General features: G+C 40.9%; 1 protein-coding gene across 1 annotated transcript; it reads left to right on the forward strand.

Moving 5' to 3' along the window:
• The first annotated feature begins 8,870 nt into the window (after nt 1-8,870).
• LOC147612303 (uncharacterized) lies at nt 8,871-10,695 on the forward strand. Its single transcript, XM_086782880.1, has one exon. The coding sequence runs from the start codon at nt 8,871-8,873 to the stop codon at nt 10,500-10,502; it is 1,632 nt and encodes a 543-aa protein (XP_086639006.1). The 3' UTR covers nt 10,503-10,695.
• The last annotated feature ends 11,483 nt before the right edge of the window (nt 10,696-22,178 follow it).

Here is a 22,178-nt window from a genome sequence, read left to right on the forward strand (position 1 = left end):
TTAGAAAATGTGTTTTTTGGGGTCAGATTTGATCATATAAGAGGTCAAGGAGGTCCGTTAGGAAAAAAAAGCCCTTTTTGAAGGCTCGTATCTCCTAAATCGTGAACCTGATGAACGCTCTCTAGTGCTCGTCGAGAAGCGAGCATCGAGCTCGTTGAAATTGGTCTTTAGTGTCCGAGGGCAAAATCCATCATTTTGGCCTCCGACCAGCGGCCTCAAAATTCAACCTAGAAATCGAGGCAAAAAATGGTCCTTAAAGCACTAAAAATTGCCCAAAATAGCGCAAAAAGGATTGCAAACCATGTTCAGGCTACTTTTTTAGGGTCTAAATGACAAAATCATGAAAAACTTAGAGAGATTGTACTCCAAAAATACTACAACTCTCTCATACAGAGTTTTTCCAAATTCCTTTTGGAACAGTTTCAAAACGGGCTACAAAACAGGGAAAATTTTTCTGAAAAATTATTTCATCTTCAGATAGTGATGGAAAATAGGTTTTGAGACCTTCTCTCTTCCATCTCCGATGCTCCTAGCATGTACTTTTTTCAAAAAATATCTCTAAGGTCGTTTATGTGCGTGTAACGCCTAAGCTAATTAGGGTAAACGGACACTCATTTGACCCAATGAAGGGTACGCCAAGCCTCGTGAGGCTGTAAACGGACTCTAAGGAAACCTAAACCAAAAAGGAAATAAATGTGCTTGTTCAGTAAAGGAGCAATTAGCACAGTCAAGACATGGCAACAATAGAGGGACTACGTGAGCCGGCACCCTCACTGAGCCCAATGCCTGATATCTTTGAGCCATTGAGATGCATGCCTCAAAAAACTGCAACTCCCAATACCAATTGCCATGCCAACAACAACAAGCGTGTCATCGAGATTTACACCCACCATTGTCACTTTAATCCCATTCGGGCTTTGGTCCTTTGCCTAATGTTCCCACAAATCCTATAGGTACCAATCCTCTTCAACCCCTAGATGCTTATACCTTGGATATATTGACTAATCTAAGAAGGGGGGTTGCCCAAGGACTGAGTGAGTCCGTACCCACATTAACAATCACATGCGGCCTCAATGACTCATACAAAAATACAGCTGCATAGATTTCCAAAATCATGGGCAAATACGATGAAACGACTGATCCTGCGTGAAAGTTTTTTTTATATTTAAGTCTAGTGGGGAATTTGAATTTCCTTGTTTGGGGGGAATATTTTTTGAATTTTAAATTGGAAAGATATGGGCATTTTCCAAAAAAGGCAAGTGGGAATTAAAAAAGTCAACCCTTTTATGACACCCCCTTACATCCTTCATAAATGACCCCCACAATAGATAATTTGACAACTCATTGGCATCTTTTCATTCAATGCTCATTAGCCTTAATGAGTTATGTAAAAAAGTGATTAGGAATTAATCAAAGATTAATTCTCCCACTAATCTTTCTCTCTTTTAGACTCATCAAGGGCTCTAATTAACCACTAATCACTAATTAATTCACACCATTGAGCACATCATTGGATAGAGCATGGAATTGCTAAGCTATGTGCATCAACTAATGTGTAGATAATGTATAATTAGAGATTAATTAAACTCTTAATTTTAGTCTCTTCTCTTTATGCAAAATTAAGCAAAAGAGAGCCAATTCCTTAAATTGATGCAATTAAATGTTTTGATGCATCTAGATGCTCCCAAAACACCCAAAAACACTAATTGTGTGCATTCGTCTCCTTTGGTGAGGTAGGTCGATGAAGAGGCATTGGCTCTAGAGCTTTTCCCTTAAGTTCCTTGTTAGATAGTTGCACTTGGGGAACTTCTTCTTCAGGAATAGATGTGGATTGTGAGGTTGTGGCATTGGAATTTGTTGGTGAGGAGGGAGTTGAGGGAATAGATGTTTTATCAGAGTCGATCATTGATGTAGATGGTAGGTCATTGTGTAGAGGCTTGTAACTTTTTGCGTTTAGCATCATAAAAATCCATTAGGGTTGGATCCTCTTCCGTGCAATATGGTATTCTCAACTTTGTGTCATTGACCATCATGATGATTCTATCATTAGCAAAGCACAAGGGTCCTTGCACAGCCATAGTCCATTTATGCCCTAGTATCAAATCTGCTTCCAACACATACTCAACCACAAAAAACTTACAAGGGGGTTAGTTTCAATATACATTGTATGTTCAAAGTACCCCAAACATGGCATGTTCAAATCTTGTGTAAATGGAATTCTTTCAGGAGGATGAGCCATAAGTGTTGGTTGACCTAACAAATCCCATAACTCCAAGGTCATCAGATTCTGCTCTCATGTTGGATAAAGTTGTGCTTAAATTGTGGTGAGTTTAGTGGAAAGTTCTAATCCAATCATAATTCTTGGGATATTCTCAATAAGATATGTTGGAAGTTCTAGCTCCTCCAAGGTCTCTTCCTCATGTAATAGCAATTGCACATTGCCTGTTGTTTAAGGTGACTATTTGCATGGATTCATCAATTGCATACGAGTCACTTACCCAAGTTCCACCCAGGATGACATCATACTCAAGAGGATCTAGGGTACCATGGAATCTAAATTCCTCATTTCAACAGATTGTTTGAGTAGCATAGCTAAAGTAACCTGGAACTTTAATGTTTTGTCCATTGGCATCCCTTGCAAAACCATTGTCTTTAGGGATGTGTTTCGGTTGTCCCAATGACACCCAAGTGTCTATTGTTATGATGTTATGACTAGCTCAAGGGCTAATCAACATGCATTTGTGCTTAACATCATTGCCTATAGGGACATCCAACTATACCATGATAGAATCTTTAAGTGAAACCACCGGGATGTTTCAATTTTTGTTTTAGCTTCAGATCCTATTTTGGTCTTATATTCCCATTCACTTTTATCCTCTTTTTGGCTTTGAGCTTTTTCAAGAGTACCCAATGTGTACAATGGCACACTTGGTCCTCTGACAATTCTAACTGAGGTCTGTTTGGAGACTTGTGAATCCTCGTAGTCTTGTTCTATGTAGCTCTTGATGTCTTGGTATAACTCATGTTTAGCCTTTAAAGGTGCAAGTGATGATGCTATATTGGCTTCGCCCCATGAGAGAAGAGCACTCCTCCAAATGAGGATTTGAGAGATTACTTTAATTTCGTAAGGGATTCATCGAATTCCTCACATGCTTTTTCAACCGCATAATTCGTGCAATCTGTCTCTACTGACTCTTCTGTACACAGAGTATGTCTTCCTCTTGAAAGGGAAAGCGGTACTCCTCCGGGTTTTGTATTTTGGTTGCTTTTTTAGGATTGGCACTATGAGGTTCAATCACAACTTGTGATCCTATATGACACTCAACAATGCTAAGCATGCTCCCTTGAGCTTGCTTTTTGCATTCCACATATGTCATGTGATCATGATTTTCAATTTAGGGTGGTTGGGCGGGTTCTAGTTTCTTGATTGGTCTATTTGGTGTACTGAGTGATGAATCAGAACTTGTTTCATCCTCACTTAGCGATGTACTAGAATTTTTTTCATCTTCTGACTTTCTTTGGTGCCATGGATCCATGCACCACCATTTTGTCTTCTCCACCTATCAATCTTAGCCTCTCGCATGCCCTTGTTGTTGGCACTGAAGGTCACCATAGATTCAGCAAACTCAACCCAATTAACTTTCTTCCACTCCATGCTACCTAAGCTTGTTTTGTTAGAGTCTATCTCTTTGACGGAGTTAGCTTCATGGCTGGGGGATTCTTATTAAGGGACTAAGGTTATGTAGAAGGGGAAGAGAAGGGTGTGAGTGTGAATAGACTTAAGGTCCACTAGCTCACCTATTTAAAGGTGGAGCTATGAGGCATTTTGTATTGAGCAAGGCCTAGTTGTATTCATAAACTACTTAATAAGCAAGATATTGTTCTTATATTTTGTGAGTTCTTTTCCTCCACACACTTGATCTAGCATGAGCACCACGTTTTCTCAACATGGTATCAGAGCCTAGGTTGATTAGGACTCTTGTGGTGTAGATTAGGTCATTTTTTTCTCATTTTTCTCTTATCTTCTACTTGTGGAGCTCAACCCCCTGGCAGTGGAGGAGCTCTACCAGCTTGTAGAGGCCTCATCTTGAGGAGATTTCAACTAAGGAAGTGAAGTAGACTTGTGGGCAAATCTGGTTGTACAGCCAATTGCAAGTTTTGGTGCTTCATCGCGGCGGCATTCCCTCTGGTTCAGCCCGGCGCCTGTTTTTCTACTGCAGTCATGGCCGTACAGGAACTTGTCGTGCATAGGCGATTAAAGCCAACATTAGGGCTTTGGTAGCCCACTCTCTGGGGACTCCACAGCTCAAGTTTGAGCTTCAACCATGATCTGATGCGTCGGCTAGAACAAAAAAACCAGTCACCTCTTCTCCTTCTCCATGAAGCTTTCCATTAAAGCTTCATAAGTGATTTTCTCTTGCTCTAATCACCTCCTCCCTTGCCTTAATCACCCAAGTGAGTTTGTGAATGAGTGTTGCTGATTCTTCTCTTGAGTTTGAAGTGGTGTCCAACCACATGAGGTATCCATAAGCCTCATTTTCATCAAGCTCCATCATCAACATCAACTTTCAAGCTTTCAAAGCTTTCAAAATGTGCTTATGAGCACTAATAGTGTTGTTTAACACTAATGAAGCTGTTAATCCAGCAAAGGGAAGTTATTATAAAGTGTTTTTAAACACTAAGAGTGTTATTAAACACTAATGGTGAACTAATCACCAAAATAAGTGTCATTTGATACTAAAATATGTTTTTAAGCACTAATTATGTTTTCTAAACACTAATGGTGATCTTAATCACCAACCAAAGTGTTCTTTAACACTAATGAAGCTAATCCCCATCAAAATTAGTAATTGGACACAAACCCTAAGTGCTAAACCATAAAAATTACTATTTTAATCTCCTATTTATGCAACATTCTTGACTTGATTAGGGTTGTTGCACTCTCATAAGCCTCTCTCTTTCTAATTAAGCCTAAATATCATAAATTTTTGGTTTTTTCTTCTTCATAAATCAGCCCATTACTCTCTCATAACCTCTTTCAATAACCAATGTCAAAGGACAACACTCAAATCAAGAAGTTCTCAGGAGAGGGCTTCCACACTTGGCAAGTCCTTGTCAAATACAAGATGATGTCCAAAGGTTTTTGGCCATTCATCTCTGGCACTAAGGTCATTGATCGAACAAAGACTGAAGATATTGAAGATGATGAGAGGGCACAAGCCATCATCATGCTTCATCTTGATGAGGCTCTCATTCACCATGTGGACCAGCTTCCGACTGCAAAGGAGAAATGGAATGAGCTTGATAAGCTCTATGGAGCTCGTGGTAAGAATTCCAAGATCTCACTTAAAATTGAATTTTTTAGCCTGGAACTCAAAGAGGGAGATGGCATTGGAGCCTTCATCTCTCACTTGAAGGGCCTTATGGCTCAACTTGCATCAGTGAATGCGAGAATGGATGAAGATGATGCAGTGGCTATTTTGCTCAAAGCAGTCAAGAAGGTGTATCCCACCTTAGTCACCACCCTGAAGACCCACATCATGTCTTGATGAAGAAAAGAGGCCAAAGGGAGCAGCTGAATCTTCAAATGCAACCACTTCATCGACTATCGAACAAGCTTTGTCACATCATCAAGTGGTCAAAGTAAGATGTGCCCATATTGCAAAAAGGTGGGTCATTTGGCAAATAATTACTGGATCAAATATACCAACAAAATGAAATGTAATAAGTGTAAACAAACGGGACATATCACTTCTAAATGTCCTAACAAAGAGTCAGAGGCCAACTTTGTATCAGCCTCTACCACCTCTGCTGAGAAATTGTTTTAATTCTCAATGTAATCACACCTATATTCCAAACCTTGTATGCCTAGTGTTATAAAGGCATCCTATGTCCAATACCACCTATTCCATCCTTTCATAGTTAGTATTGAGGGGGGGTATTAAGGGACTAAGGTTATGTAGAAGGGGAAGAGAAGGGTGTGTGTGAATGGACTTAAGGTCCACTAGCTCACCTATTTAAAGGTGGAGCTATGAGGCATTTTGTATTGAGCAAGGCCTAGTTGTATTCATAAACAACTTAATAAGCAAGATATTGTTCTTGTATTTTGTGAGTTCTTTTTCTCCACACACTTGATCTAGCATGAGCACCACGTTTTCTCAACAATTCTCAAGCATAAAACCATGTGCAAATACCACTGATGTCTCATTATTTGTAGGTGGCTCTTGGTAGACCTAGTTGTGTAACAGAATGAATGGCTTGTAGAACTCCTCTTTTGAACCTTTTGAAAACTATCACCCACATCCAATTAGGGACATCTTTTATTATCGAGGGCATGTAGATTTTCACCCTTGAGGTGCAGCCCATACTCCCCATGTTCTTCTTTTGTGTGACAAAACCGCTTTTGTTGAGGAAGCTCCACCTTAGGGGTTCTTCACCAAGGGGTGCCTGCTATTAAAAATCCCAATTGTATTTTTGTGAGAGTGCATTTATACATAATATCAATGCAGAGAGAATCCATGCATGAATTTGACATTGCTTTCTACAAACCAAATCTTTTATCTACAGTATGAGGGGATACTCTCTCTCTCTCTCTCTCTCTCTCTCTCTCTCTCTCTCTCCCCTAATGGTTCTGTGTGTGAGTGTGTGTGTGTGTGTGTGTGTGTGTGTGTGTGTGTGTGTGTGTGTGTGTGAGAGAGAGAGAGAGAGAGAGAGAGAGAGAGAGAGAGTAGTACATGCTCCCATTGGAGAGACAAAGAGAGAGAAAGAGTACATACATTAAGAGATCACTTACATGTAATAGAAAATGTGAGCAAAAGACCTGTGTCTGACCTCTCTCACTCATGGCTACAATAACAGAGAGAGAAAAAGGGTACGCCCATTAGAAGATCATTTACATGCATTAGAAGATGAGAGGAGAAACCATGCTCTCTCTCTCTCTCTCTCTCTCTCTCTCTCTCTATCTATCTGGCTACAATATGAGAGAGAGAGAGGGGGGGAGGGAGAGAGAGAGAGAGAGAGAGAGAGAGAGAGAGAGAGGCCTACCTGATTGCCTTGAGTGCTTCCCCATTTGACCACCTCTCCAGATCTGTCATCGGTCTACTATGCTTTAATAGTTACAAAATAGGTCTTCTATGCTACAAGCAAGGCTTCAATAGTTACACAGTAGGTCTTTAGAGCTTTTGATACACAACAACATGGATGTGATAGTTACACATAAAGTATTTAGAGCTTCTAGTACACAATAACAGATGTGTACATGAGAGAGGGGAGGAGAGAGATTCTGCTACATAACAACAAACGTGTACATGAGAGAGAGGAGGAGAGAGATTCTGCTACATAACAACAAACGTGTACATGAGAGAGAGGGGAGAGAGACAGAGAGGGGGGAAGAGAGAGAGAGAGAGAGAGAGAGAGAGAGAGAGAGAGAGAGAGAGAGAGAGAGAGTGGAATGTCAGTCCAACACGTGTGTGGATGGAAGAGGAGTGGGGGGGAAATGCTTGAATTTTTATTATTTAAATTTTATGATTTCAAAGGCTTGAAAGCACTCAAATTTCAATGCTTTTTTAATTAAGGGTGCTTTTTAGCCTAAAAAATGTTCCACCTTACCATGCTTCACTTTAGGGATTTGTAGCCATATATATGGTAGTGATGTGTGGATGTTGGCTAATAATGGAGCAAAGCACTTTTCCCCTTCTTGGAAGGTTTTTTCCCCTAAGCGTGTGTATGAGTGTGTGCAAGTGACATTATCATGTCACTTCACTTGTACTTTACTCATTCTCATCAATCTACTTTGAGTGTTGTGCTTCTCTCTATCTCTGCTTGCTTGTTGTATCTTTGTGTGCATTGCTATCTTTGTATCCACCCTCATAAAGAATTACCACTATGGAAAACACATGCTTAGAATAAACCTAGATAGAATCAGATAAAGGAGTACCCTTTTGGTATCTAACAAATTCAAAAAGAAAAGTGTTTTTAAATAATCTTCATCAACTATAAGATTTACCAAGGGTGTTCCTGTGTGTATTCTTTGATGGTTATGAAGAAAGCTTGTTATTTTATCTACTCTTTTTAAATAAATGTGATTATTAAAGGAGATTTTGGTACAAAAAAAGAATAATAGGGGCATTCCTAAGCCCAAACTAAAATGCCAACCGTTCATATTGTAAACTATATTCAAACATTTTGAGAGGCAATTAAGGAAAAAGCTCTCAATATGTCCCAAGATAGTTTTTTTTTTCACAATATGTTGTTTTATGTCAAATGATAAAGTAATAAAAGTGATGCTAGATATGACGTTCTTGTGACGTGTTTGAAATGATAGTGTTAACATCACATGTCACCTTGAATTTTTTAAGTAGCTTATGATGTTATAATTAATGTCTAATATCTCGTTTTCATAATTAGATTTCTTTTATATCCCCATTACATATTATGGTGGTTGTAATTTTGGCTTCTCTTTTACTTTATATGGTTATTTGCATGTGTGCATACTCTCTTTTCTTGGCTAATTAGTTTTTGGACTTGAATCCATTATTCATTAAATGCGTTTTAAATCTTTTGAATGGTGGCTTGTTATGTGATCTGTTGGACTCTTATGAGACCCTTTGGATGTGTAGTAGTGCATATTTATTTGAATTAGTATGAAGGCATATGTAAGTTTATGACATTTTCTTATTTGTATGAAAATGCAGATTTGAAAGGTATGATGACTATGTTGGTGCATGCATGGGATGTTGGGACATTTGGTGTGAAGGTGTTGGAGGAGGCGCGCAATCATCATCCTCGTGCTTTCTCTCAACTTCCTTGGCATTTGTTGCATGCATGGACGGTTTGGACGGGGCGGCGGGCTAGGAGAGGAAGGGGAGACTATGGCGGCATCCCCCCATCCTCCTGCGGCAGCTTCACCTGCTGTTTCTACCCCTGCAACTGCAGCAAGGAACGCCATTCATCCACGTCGCCCTCCAATCAAGCACCAACACCCTCATCATCATCATCAGCAGCAGCAGCAGCAGCAGCGGAAGGCAGCCAGACGGCAGCGGAGTTTCGATCCGCACCACCAGCAGCTCTACTTCGGGCGCGCGGGCTCCAACGTGACCCACCACCTCCGGCAGGTCGTGCCCTCCCACTCCTTCCATCCGGCGCTGCTGCCCCAGCCGCCACCCTCCTTCCACCGCAAGGCCAGCTCCATCACCAGCCATGTCGAGAGCGAGGTGCGTCCGCCGCCGCGCCCCAGACGTCCTTTCACGGCCCCCGACGCGTACTATGGCCGCCGCGCCTCCAACGTCACTGACCACCTGCGCTACATCCCCCCCGCCCACCTCGGCCTTGACGCCGACTCCAAGCCCCTGCCCTATTTCGGCCGCCTCGCCACCAATGTCACCGACCCTTCGAAGTACGACGACACCGACGGCAGCGCCGGCTCCATCACATGCCACTGGTCCCGCAGCCGGCCAGGCAGCGCCCGCTTGCCGATACCGCCCCAGCAAGTCAGCAGGGAGGTCCTCTTCCAAGCCCTCTCCGCCCGCGGGGAGCACCCGAGTGGCCGGCGCCCGACAAGCATCGGCTCCTTACTGAAGCATCAGTTCGTCCACCTGCTGGGCCAAGATAATGATGATCAAACAGAAGCACCCATGCCAAGTGCACGGGTGGAATCACCCACGAAGGAATTTCCGACAGCAGCGATGGGGGATAAAATAATGCAGAGCAGAAGCCCTAGAATAATCAAAGATGATCATGAAGGCGAGGAGAAACCAAGAAACGGCATTACTGCTTTGAGTACACCAAGGAAACAAGGGAAATTATGCTCAGTCGAAGAAAACACTGAAAGATCGAGCAATGGGACGCATGGTGCAGCAGGAGGTGACCGATCAGGACGTGCAGCAGCAAGACCAGGCACCGCACCAGCAGGCACATCCAGCAACAAGAGGCTTCCAACCCAGCTTCTCGGTTCTCCAAGGAAGCTGGACCTGGCTGCTAGCCCGAGGCCGCCATTGCAGCTGTCAGCAAGGAGCTCTATGTCCGGCGAAAGATCTAATCGGACGGCACCCAAACTGCATCAACCGTCACCACCAACTAGCAAACTGAATTTCCCTTCAACAAAGAGGAGTACACCCACCCAGAGCGCCGCCCAAAACAACACAGTCGATGATGCGGCCGCATACCATGACCAAGCTTCAAAAGCAGATCAGAGATCATCAATTATAATGAATGACCACGCCTCCACTTCCACAACAACCGCCCTTACTGTGAAGGAGCTGAATGACCTCGGGGAGTCCATGGCGCATTCCACCCTGTGTGACGACAATTCTTCCGAGGTCTCCCAAGACCTTGGCTCCGAGAAGCTTGAATTTGTAACTAAGTGGGTGGAGCAGCGCCCCCTCCACGATTGGACAGGCGAGTACAAAGACCAAGAAAGACACAAAGGCTGGCCTAAGGTCGCTGACAAAGTTGTAGATCACTCGCGTCGCTCCACCTCCATCACCAAATTCAGCATATGGTAAAAGAGATTGATGTATTTACATGTGAGAGAACTCAATTGCTGTGCAAGGTGGAAGAAGGAGGCGCATTCACTTTAAAAAAAAACCAAACGTTGTTTTCTCTCCTTATAGTAAAGAAAATCCCACTTCTTCCTAGTTACTAGAGTTGAGTTCTTTAAAAAATTTAGAGATTTGTGTTGCAAAATCAATTCTCTTTAAGTACATTATTCCAAAGAAATTTCTACTAGAGATATACTCTCAACACTAGATATTAGACAAATGCTAAAAGAGGTTCAAAATCATAGCTTTCCATGGCCATCATTTAGACACTTTTTATAAAAATTTTAATTTTATTTTAAAATTACTTTTGAATTTTTTTCCAGCACACCACTAGAAATGCAACAAACTTTTTATACATTGGTATGTATACATTCCCTATTCCATAAGGATCTCATTTGCTATATCATTGCCTCTCATGCTTGTCTAGATCATGCATGTGTTCCAAATAGACAAATTCAAAGTTCTCTCAATGTTCTTGAGCATACTAATGCTCATTCCACCCTTTGTATGGAGTGTAAAAGGGGGATAGGCTTCCATTCCACCCTCTGTATGGATTACGAAAGTGTACAAGGGGGATAAGCTTCCATTCTACAAGACCATTTTGTCTAGACTAAGAGTGGCTTGCATACAAACTCATGAGGTGTTCACACTAGTCTTGTAATTGAACCATAGAAGTGGCTTAAGTTTGACTTATAAATTTTGAAGAGATGAAAAGGAAAATCCACTTAGAAGTCCATGAAACTTCTTGATAATGTTTGGTTAGGTTTGTTATCACGTATCTAACTATGGAAAGTTTTGAAAAAAAAAGCATGTATATATATTGTAACAGTAGTCTTATCTTCAAAGATGTGTATAAAATAGTGCATCTAAATCATTGTTACAAAGTAAATGCCAATGGATTAAATACATATATATAAAAAGGTTTTTTGCATCTGAACAATTGTTACAAAGTATTATATGACAATTATACTACAATAGGGAATGTGGTTATAGGACAATGCTTTTTATACAATATGGAGGCTTATATTGCCTATAGTAAGACAAAGCTTTTTATACAATATGGAGGCTTATATTGCCTACGGTCCGTTCAATATTAACACGGCCATAACCCTATTTATCAAATTTGGCATCAGATTCATGGTGTGATGTTAGGCTAATCTTCAAACCATCCCACCAGGAATGTAATGAAAACCAGCCCACTGTCCAAGGCATTCACCACACTGTGATTGGACCAACATTGTATGTACAATACTCCCTAGCCCGATATTCAAGTGAAATTTTAAAGGCCATAATTCTAATAATAAATGATTTGGCAATTATAGAGGTGTGTTCAATCAAATATATATTATGAGCAATCATTGTGACTAGCCTAATGGCAATCAAAACTAGCTTCATATCCAAGTCATTCATCACACTAATTGGACTAGGATAATCAACGGTTCTAGGACCATAATTAATTATCAATTTGGAAATATATTCAAGCCACAACATTAGCTAACCTTCAAACAATCTTGCTAGAAACATAATTACAATCACTACAACAGAATGAGGGTTTAGTAGCGAAAATAGCAGCGCTTTTATAACTAGAAGGGTGTGGAGATGTGAGGCCTATATCGCTGCTAAACACACTACTATTTTTGATGCTGAGTAACGAATGCACTCCATAATAAAAAAAAGCTGGGGCAGACTGGGAAGTCTGCGTAGGAATGGGGCAGATTCCCCAGTCAGCCCAAGCTTGTTTTTTTCTAATGTAGACACAGTAAAACTAACATAACTTCACATCATCATAGGAATGGGGCAGATTCCCCAATCAGTCCCAGCTTGTTTTTTTCTAATGTAGACACAGTAAAACTAACATAACTTCACATCATCATGGACAAGTGTAATGTAAAACTTACAAAGACAAAAAAGAAAAGACATTTGCAAACCATGGTTTTAGGAATGTCAAAATTCAATTACAATACTTAGCGGATCACATAAGTGTATGTTTCCAAAAAACTCATATATAAGATAAAGCATAATAAAAACCTATGGAGCTAGGGGCTATCTAGATCTCATGTTGTGCGATTGGTATTGTTCCTTACGGCTCTAGCTCTTTTGCTTCTCACATTTCCATTGCTATCGGCATGGACATTTGCACCATCGTTTCGAGTTATATGATCATAAAACACAATAAAACTAACACAAGTGAGAATCAGTTTTGCAAAAACAAAGAGGTTTAGGGTTTAGGAACGTACTTACTTGCCATGCTTGCCAAGCATCTCCTCCAGTAATAATAATCCATCCTTCATCTTGCACGTAACCCCCCTTGAGGAAGAATCCCAAATTCATAGAAAAGGAATTTTTGAAGCACCCCTTGAACATATATGATATATAAGTAAACCCCTGGTGTTGGAAACATAGATCGTGCCTTAGGAACCTCTCCCTTCTCAAATACCAAATCCCTTGATTCTTCCTTATCCTTGTGAATCAATCCTCATTCATAAAATGTTGCTTGGTCTAAAACCACACACAAAGAAAAGTTTGGAGCCTATCCTGGACCCTAGCCCTCTCCTCTTCTCAATCCCCCTGGCATTCCAGACTTACAACTATGACTATATGGAATTTCTTCTCTTCTAGCTTAAGGAGAGGATTGTGGACTGATCCACTTTCACACAGTACTAGGGATGTTGCTTCGGTTACAATCTTGAATTGTCCTAGATTAACTTTATGGAGAATGATCATCAACTATCGCCACCTTAGCTGATGAGCCAGTAGGCTTTGTCTACCTTCCTACTCACACCTAAGCGAATCTCGATTGTATTAAAATTTGGAAAGTACAATAATTACAATAGTAACAAATGAAAATTGAACCTTGTTGGGTATTTGGGGCTTCATGTGTGCATGCTTGCCTTGTGTGTAAACCCCAATTTGCATGTCCATATATATGTGCATGTGAACAGTATCTTATAAGTGTGAGTGTATGTGTGTGTGAACAACCTTTTAAAGGGTGTGAACTCCCACCTACGTGTGTATGCCAAAGTGTGTGTGAAACCACTCTTACTTATCAGTGGATAGGATAAGTGTGCCATGTGTGTGTGATTTGTTTGAGTCAAAAGATAAGGCCTATACCTACAAAAATATGTACTTGGTGTAAGTTTTAACACATCATTAATAAAATCATCATTTGAGTCGTGTAATTCAGTTTCTCTCTCTCTCTCTCTCTCTCTCTCTGCACATAGACACACCATTAACATCTTTCCATGTCCTTAGGGTTATTTTTTGTATGAGCTTCTAAATTAGTATAATTTGAGGCTATATTAGCTTTGATTAAAGTTTTTTAAACATCAATTAGTTATCAATTAGTGTCTTAAACCAAAACTCATGACAATGATGAGACCTACGATAGGTATGATGATCATGTGGGCATGATAATAATGATGTACAATATTGGATTCTTCCCAAGGATGATGCCCATGTATGCTAGTCATCATGGGTTACACAATGTTGTGTAAAGCTTATGTATGTGTAGAGATTGTTAAGGACACAATGCTAGAGAAAAATAAACCTCCACTCTAAACAAGGTTAGAGTAGAATACTAGAGTCTTTTACAACACAAGGAAATACAAACAAAGAACATATAAATATTGACACACATGACAAAAATTTACTGCAAATCTTTTTTGAGGGACGACCCAGGCAGAGGACCCATGACTTACACATAGAAAGCACATAATTTTGGAAGTTTTAAAACTTCCATATGTTGAAGTGTCAGTGAAGATGCTGTTCACAATGGCATCACCAAAGAGCTAATACTTATGCCATGCAGATAAAGAAGCACATGATGTAATGTGTGCTCTTAATGGCCAGAATGTTACAAAGGTTGCATAATATTTGGTGCAAATATTTTGTTGAATTTGATGCCAATGAAAATCTGGTTGGTGAAGGGGATGGTCACCAAGTGAGCTCTGTGGAGGGAGCTTTTCTTGTCTACCCTCTCTCTCTACTTTGAACACACTCTCTCTAACTCTTCCCACCACCATCTGCGCACCCACCACCTCACAGCCCAGCCCAGCTCCCTCCACCAGTAACCTTGCTCCTCCCTTTCTCTCTATATCTATTACCATCTCTCTCTGTCTCTCTCTCTCTCTCTCTCTCTCTCTCTCTCTCTCTCTCTCTCCTACCATATCTTACCATCTCTCTGTCTCTCTCTGTCTCTCTCCTACCATATATTTCCATCTCTCTTCTAGATGTTTCCCTTCTCTCTCTTCTCTCTCTCCAACTGTCTCACATCTCTCCATTTCTTCCCTCTCTCTCTTCTAGCACAATCTCTTCTCTCCCTCTCCTCTCTCTTCCCAACTATCTCACATCACTCTCTTCTCTTCCTCTCCTCTCTCTCTCTCCAACCATCAGACATCTCTCTGTTGCTTCTCTCTCTCCCTTCATTTTTTTCTCTCTCCATCTCTCTCCTACCATGTGTTTCTCTTGCCCTCTCCCACCCTCATATCTCTCTACTACGATCTCACATCGCTCTCTTCTCTTTCTCTCCTCTCTCTCTCCAACCATCTCACATCTCTCCGATGCTTCTCTCTCTCCCTTCATTTTTTCTCTCTCTCCATCTCTCTCCTACCATGTGTTTCTCTTGCCCTCTCCCACCCTCATATCTCTCTACTACGATCTCACATCACTCTCTTCTCTTTCTCTCCTCTCTCTCTCCAACCATCTCACATCTCTCCGATGCTTCTCTCTCTCTCTCTCTCTCCCTTGTCTCTCCTCTCTCTTGTCTCACTCTCCCCTCTCTCTCTTTTCTCTGATCTCTCTATATCCTTCTCTGTTCTCTCTCTCTCTCTCTCTCTCTCTCTCTCTCTCTCTCTCTCTCTCTCTCTCTCTCTCTCTCTCTCTCTCTCTATATATATATATATATATATATATATATATATATATATATATATATATATATATATATCCTTCTCTTTGCTCACTCTCTCTTTCCTCCCTCCTCCTTATCTTTGTGACTCTTAACCCTCTTTCCTTGTCTATTTTATTAGTAGTCTATCATTGTCTCTCTCTTCCCAACTCATTTTTTCTAATCCTTCTTATTATTTATTTCTTAACACAATACACCTAACTCTTTTTTTGCAAATAGATCCTTTGAGTCTACAACTACAAACTTAACACTACCTTATTCATCCACACAATACAAATAATGTCAATTATTTATTACTTTGTATGACATGTTGAGGACAAACATTGTTGAAACTGTCAATCATATCTTATTGCAAAACCCAACATGCATTTTTCTCGCCCTCTTTGAACAATTGTTAAACCCAATCACTTGAATATTCATAAACAAATATGTTCATTGCACTACAATAAATACACCCTCCACAATGTCCTCTTCGGGATCAATACAAAAAATATTCATGCCTAATTTTCACACTACCATAGCACAATCTCCACATCTTCTTACATAAAGCTCTATTATCACTTGACCTTCGTTTGCATATTGCTTCAAGAGGCTATCCCATAAGTCATATCCACATTGACATCCACCTGCAAAAAGAAAACATTTCTCCAAATTCCACATAATATGGGATACCCATAATTTGGAGTACTTATACCACACCTCACCATGCTATCTCATCTAGATGCCTTCCCTAGTGCATCATGGTGCAAGGATCAATGACATAATTAGGTGGGAAAGGTTGTGCATGGTTTATTCCAACTATGCTCTTCATGAAGATAGTAGTGAACGAAGGTATATGTCTATGCAAGAGTATGAGATGATTTATTGTAACATAAATTGATGTTCAATGGTAACCTTTTATGAGAATCATAAGCACCTCTATGGTTGGCGAGGCACACTTTGTCCACAAGAGATGACGAAACATAGCCCACTTCATTGATCCCATGGCAAACAAATTATGAGTTATGAAGAAACATAAAAAATGTTGTACTTGGACCATCCTAAGTCAAAGAGATTTAAGTTGTATATTCTCGTAATGTGTACGTTTCCTTACTTATTTAAGTGAGCTATGACTGTGAGGACCTCCCCCTCACTATCCTCATTAAATTCGATAAGGACAGTGTCAACACATGGATGTATTGATATAACATTCTTGAATGCTACATTCAGTGTGAACCTATTCAATAAGATAGTGTCAACACATGGATGTCTTGATACAACATTCTCGAATGCTACATTGAGTGTGAGGACCTCCCTCTCACTATCCTCATTAAATTCAATAAGGATAGTGTCAACATATGGATGTCTTGATACAACATTCTTGAATGCTACATTTAGTGTGAACCTATTTAGTCCATTGCTATTTTAAAAAACTTAACACCGCGTTCAAAAAATTAGCAATTTGAGACGACTCACATTTACTAATCTCTCCTCCATCCATGCCACACCGCAATGATTACCATCCCACACATAAAACATCTTCTTGGACAAGAATTCCCACTCCGTGTCTTTAATCACATTCTTACCATTCGCTATATGTCATCCCATCTACTAACATCATCCTGCGATACTTCTCTAAATAGGATTGTGGGATGAGGAGATAGAGAAAATGAACCTGCATCGATCAACAACATAGCCATTTGTGTAGAATTCCCTTGCCTTCTTCTTGTACCTAAACTTCACTCTTCTTATAGTAGAGGGGTTAGACACAAGTCTACACAAGGGAATAGGTGGCAAAGGAGTGGACCTCTTTACCTGAAATGTACACATAGAGGTTGTGCTTTTGCCACTCATAAAAAGACATTATGAAACATTACTTAAAAAGTGGATAACAATTTCCTTTACTCTATTTAGACTATCCTCTAGGAGTTCTAAGGCGTAGAGGAGTTGCATGTGTGACCATGTTGTGGTCTTCATTCTCACCTTCTTTTTCAGTTCCCTCTTCCATATCTTCTACTTCCCTTAGTTCTTTCATGGATTTCAAAGAAGCACCTTTTTTTGTAGACTTAGAAGATCGACTTGGATTTCTTCATGGAGGTACCCAATTGTCATCTTCTTCTTCTTGCATTGTTTTCCTCTTCTTCTTCGTGCTTGTTACTTCTTGTTGGCTTGCTTGTCTGGTAGCAATTCTCTTTAAGCGTTGTGCACGCTTTGGAAATTCAATTACATGTTGGGTTTCAATTGAGTGTGTGTCAATCTAGATATAAAGGTATATACAAGATAAACTAATTTAAGTAAAAAAACATAATTACCAAGATAAAAAATAGATATAAAAATACTTACACAATCTCTTGCTGGCCATACAATGATGTAGCCTTTGCTTAATGTGGGGACATTACCATCTTCAAGAGAAAAGGGAAGCGATATGTTTCCTACTTCGACATCTTCAATAGACATGCCAACACACCTAGATGGCAAAGTAACTCCATGCACGGTATTGCCAGTGGAGTTTACATGCAACATGGTGATAGTAGCTACTTTCATACAGTTCAACGTCAAAAACACCCATGTCTCTTTTTTGAGTTGAGAAGGCACCATATCTGAGAGAAAAGAAAGATAAAAAAGTAAGAAGAGAAACAAGAGAGAGAAAAGTATGAGATTGATAAATAAAATGGAAAAGAAGGAGATTGGAAAAGAAAAGAAAGAGGACAAGCAAACAAAGTGAACAATAATAGAGAGATCCACAAAAGAGAGAGAAGATAAGAAAAAAACAAAGAAAGAGATATAAATAGAGAAGCGAGATAAAGTTTTAGGGTTTTTGAAAAAAAAAACAAAAGAGAAAGAGATAAGAAAAGAAAAGAAAGAACTTGAAAGAGATAAGAAATAGAAAAGACAAGAGAAAAAAGGCGGGAGAGAGAAGAGAAACAAGAAAGAGAGGAGAAAGAGAGGGCAAAGAAGGGATGCGAGGGGGGGAGAGAGAGAGAGAGAGAGAGAGAGAGAGAGAGAGAGAGAGAGAGAGGTGGCGAAGGAGAGAGGGAGAGGTGGCGAAGGAGAGAGAGAGAGAGAGAGAGAGAGAGAGAGAGTGGAGAGAGAGAGAGAGAGAGAGAGAGAGAGGGGGGGGAGAGAGAGAGGGGGGGGAGGGAGGGAGAGATAACTTAAGGGCGACCGCCCTTAGTGAGAAGTTCAATCGAGTGCCCTTAGTGAGGGGACCCCCCTCACTAAGGGCGACCTAGGTCACCCCCCTCACTAAGGGGGGCCCACCCCCCCTCATTAAGAGTTACATCGCCATTAGTGAGGGGGGTGGGGCACCGCCCCCCTCACAGTAAGGGCAACTCGGGGGTGGTGACCCACTCCCCCCTTAGGTTGGTGACCCACTCCCCCCTCTCTAAGGATGATCGATCCACGTGTCGGGGAAATTCTTAGTGAGGGGGGCGACCCCCCTCACTAAGGGCGATCGATCCACGTGTTGGGGTGACCCTTAGCTACCCCCTTGCTAAGGGCGACCAATCCACGTGTTGGGGAAACACTATCCTATGTTGAAGATGGCATTATCGTGAACACTAAAGCGCTTATTATTCGAATAGCCTTGGAAGTGGATGGCCGATTTGGAACTATCTCTCTTTGACTTCCCCTATTCTGAGGCGAAGGTATTGCATTGCTTTGGATTGAGACCGCGGGTTGGTTAGAGGGTCTACCTCTGGGATTTCCTTGATTTTGGTGGAAAGAAACCTGATTACTCTGGAAGGAGAGAGCTGGAATCTTGATCCAACCCTGATTTCCCTGCCCCAAAAACCTTGATCCAAAAGGAGTTGGGCAATCCATACTGTGATGTCCAAATCCTTGACAGTTATAGCATTTCACTCCCTTGTTCAAGGGTGGAACTTCTGAAGCTGAATTCCAGGGGATTGAGTTTTGGGAAAAGGACATTTCTTCCATTCTGGAACTTCCCATATCCTGGCTTGACCCTGATATCTTTTAGGCGGCGGAAGGTTGGAATCACCTTCTGGAATTAAAAACCTTTTGAAAGGTGATGGTGCTGGCTTCGGCGCGGGACTTTGACATCAAAGGCCTTGGTGAAATCCTTCGCCATCTGCACTGCTTCAGCCATGGAAACTGGCTTGGCATTCTTCACCAGGATATTCAAAGGTTCGTTCAGTCCCCGAATGAACCTGGCCATCAGCTATTCTTCATCCACCCAACGGTGGTAAGTATTTGAGGAGGAGAGCAAACGCTTGGTGATATAATTCAATAGTTTTGCTCCCCTAGGTTAACTCTAAGAATTCGTTCATCTTTGTCTCCAAAAAGGCAGGAGGACAGAACCTCATCCTTAGATAAATTTTGAGATCATTCCATGTCTGGGTATTCTGATCCAGACGGTTTGTCTCGCAGTGGTTTCTCCATGCCACTCTAGCTGTTTCTACTATCTTCAGCCTTGCAAGAGCCATTTTGCTCTTCTCATTGTACCCGATGACATCGAAGTACTCGTCCATTGCTTCGATCCACTTTTCCACAGCCTCACCCAAGTTTTCCCCTTCACCCTTGAAGGGTCTAGGCTGCGATCTATGAAGAGTTTCACGAACATCGAAGTCGAGCTCTTACTCATCGAGTTGGGAGTTATTATTTCTACCATGACGACCTTGATCCATGCTCCTATCAATACGAAAATTCTTGTTAAGTCCCTTTATTTATGATTCAAATCCAATTTTAGATTCAACTGATTCTGGGGTTCTTTAGATTGGTCAGTTCCTCACAGAATCATGGGATAAAGATATTCATATAGAACTCATTATCAAATAACAATTCATTCAGAACATATCATTCATATCTTTAACACAATAATGGTCCATTAGACTAAAATTTCCATCTGAATTGTCCTCCATTGGAATTTCAATTATACAGATTTTTAATTTGTCATCCCTTAACTTGATCCACTGGGTCAAGTGTTAACAGTAGCAATTTGTTAGCACAATCCACTAATCTCATAGTGATTTATTAAAGTCATTATCGTCATTTCAGTTACGAACATCATCACACAGGGACTCATTCCATTCATCCTCATTGTTGTGGTTTTGCTCAGCTTACCGCTTTTCAACCAGAATTCAGAAATCATCATTTTTCAATCAGAATCCAAATCAACCCATCAGTTCTCAACCAGAATTTTAAAATCAACCACCTTCAAATTCATCATCTGGATAGCATTTTTTCTTATAATTTCAAGATCTTAGATTTACTTGTATATACTGCCAGTAAAGAGCTGCAGTTATACCCTCGGTATATACGGGTAGTCACGGTCCCTGGAACTATAAGGTAAATACCATCATGTCTAGGCCTCAAGCAAGTCAGGGATTCCATATAATTGCAGTACTTCCATCTAAAGACCCAATTACTAATTTATGAATTTGAGCCTGAATATCAATTTGTATGAATTTCATCACACATTTCTAACTTTTTATTTTTACGTCATAAATTTTTGACATTTTTGGCTTCTCAATTGATCCAATTTAGCCAATTCGCTCTGATATCAGCTGAAAGATCCATGTCCCCACCGTGCAACGAATTCAGGGGTGCTAGCAGTGGAAGTAGCACTTCTTGCGCGGGGCAGGGTCCCTCACTCGGGGCCTCGCCCACAGATATCCGGACAAGAGACTACTCCATCGGTTCTTCCAAAACAGAACCCAAAAAAACTTCCCTTGCCTGGAAAGCACGGGCGATTCATCCAGGATAATTTTTCTCTAACGTAGTCAAAAGCCATAACTAACTGAACTGATCTTACCGAACCCGTAAGTCCCATAGTCAGATCAAGGAAAAGATTGCACTTGGATCATAGAGACCAACAATTTTTTCCTCATTGAGAGGCACAGCTGTTGATTCTTTTCCATAGAACAATTTTTGTCCGAGATTTACTTTATCTATCGTACCATAACAAAATTGAGTCTCAATTTAGGGATCCATCAGTCTAGACCCCATCCAGTCCCATGGGTTAGCCAACCGCCCAACCACTGTAGTGATGGGATCCAATCAGGAATTTAGTTAGGTTTTGACCCGGGTACTAGGGAAAAGAGTTCCCAGGCCCCCTAGCCGGATATTCATGCAAACTTAAAACTAGTCACACCACTTACACACCCAATATGAAATTGCCTTTTTCACAGATTTAGCTGTCTTTAAACAATCATTTAATGAAATCATAGTGTCACTGATCATGATCCTCCAAAATCTCTGGTTGAATCCTAATTTCCAATCATTCCTTCATCGGTGTACCTATGGCATCATTGGCAACCAAAACGCTCACCACCTGTCCACTTATTAGGGGCATTTTCGATGGTTCCTAGCTCATAGTACTCGGTAATATATTCACATATCAAAGTGGATTCTCTGTTGAAGATCAGCAAGATCAACCAACAGATCCATATAAAAGAACCATGGACTCATCCGTTGAGGACTTGCAAGGTCAATCAACCAAATCCATGCCCGAATTCAGAAAACAACTCTTTCTCCTTGTTCCAATATCTTCCACGATGCACGTGTGGGTACTTTGGCGACCCAAAGCCCGAGCACCGTATGGTCAGCACCCTCTAGGATCCTTCGCAGGTGACCTAGCACTTCACTCATAGGCCTCTTCCTTGGTCCCTCATCCACCGTACCGGAAGCTCACCATTTTAATCGAACCGAGGCTGGTCAAGACCTCGGCCGACCTTGCTACGCGACACGTCCTCCATTGACTCTCCGTCTCAGCAGAGCTGTTGCAACTTTATCAC

Source organism: Cibotium barometz, chromosome 45, assembly GCF_041138505.1.
Source record: "Cibotium barometz isolate CiBa-2024 chromosome 45, ASM4113850v1, whole genome shotgun sequence".
In the NCBI taxonomy this organism is placed as follows: domain Eukaryota; kingdom Viridiplantae; phylum Streptophyta; class Polypodiopsida; order Cyatheales; family Cibotiaceae; genus Cibotium; species Cibotium barometz.

What these genes read in the sequence shown, in the direction of transcription:
- LOC147612303 (XM_086782880.1), top strand. Translation starts at nt 8,871, where the DNA reads ATGGCGGCATCCCCCCATCCTCCTGCGGCAGCTTCACCTGCTGTTTCT.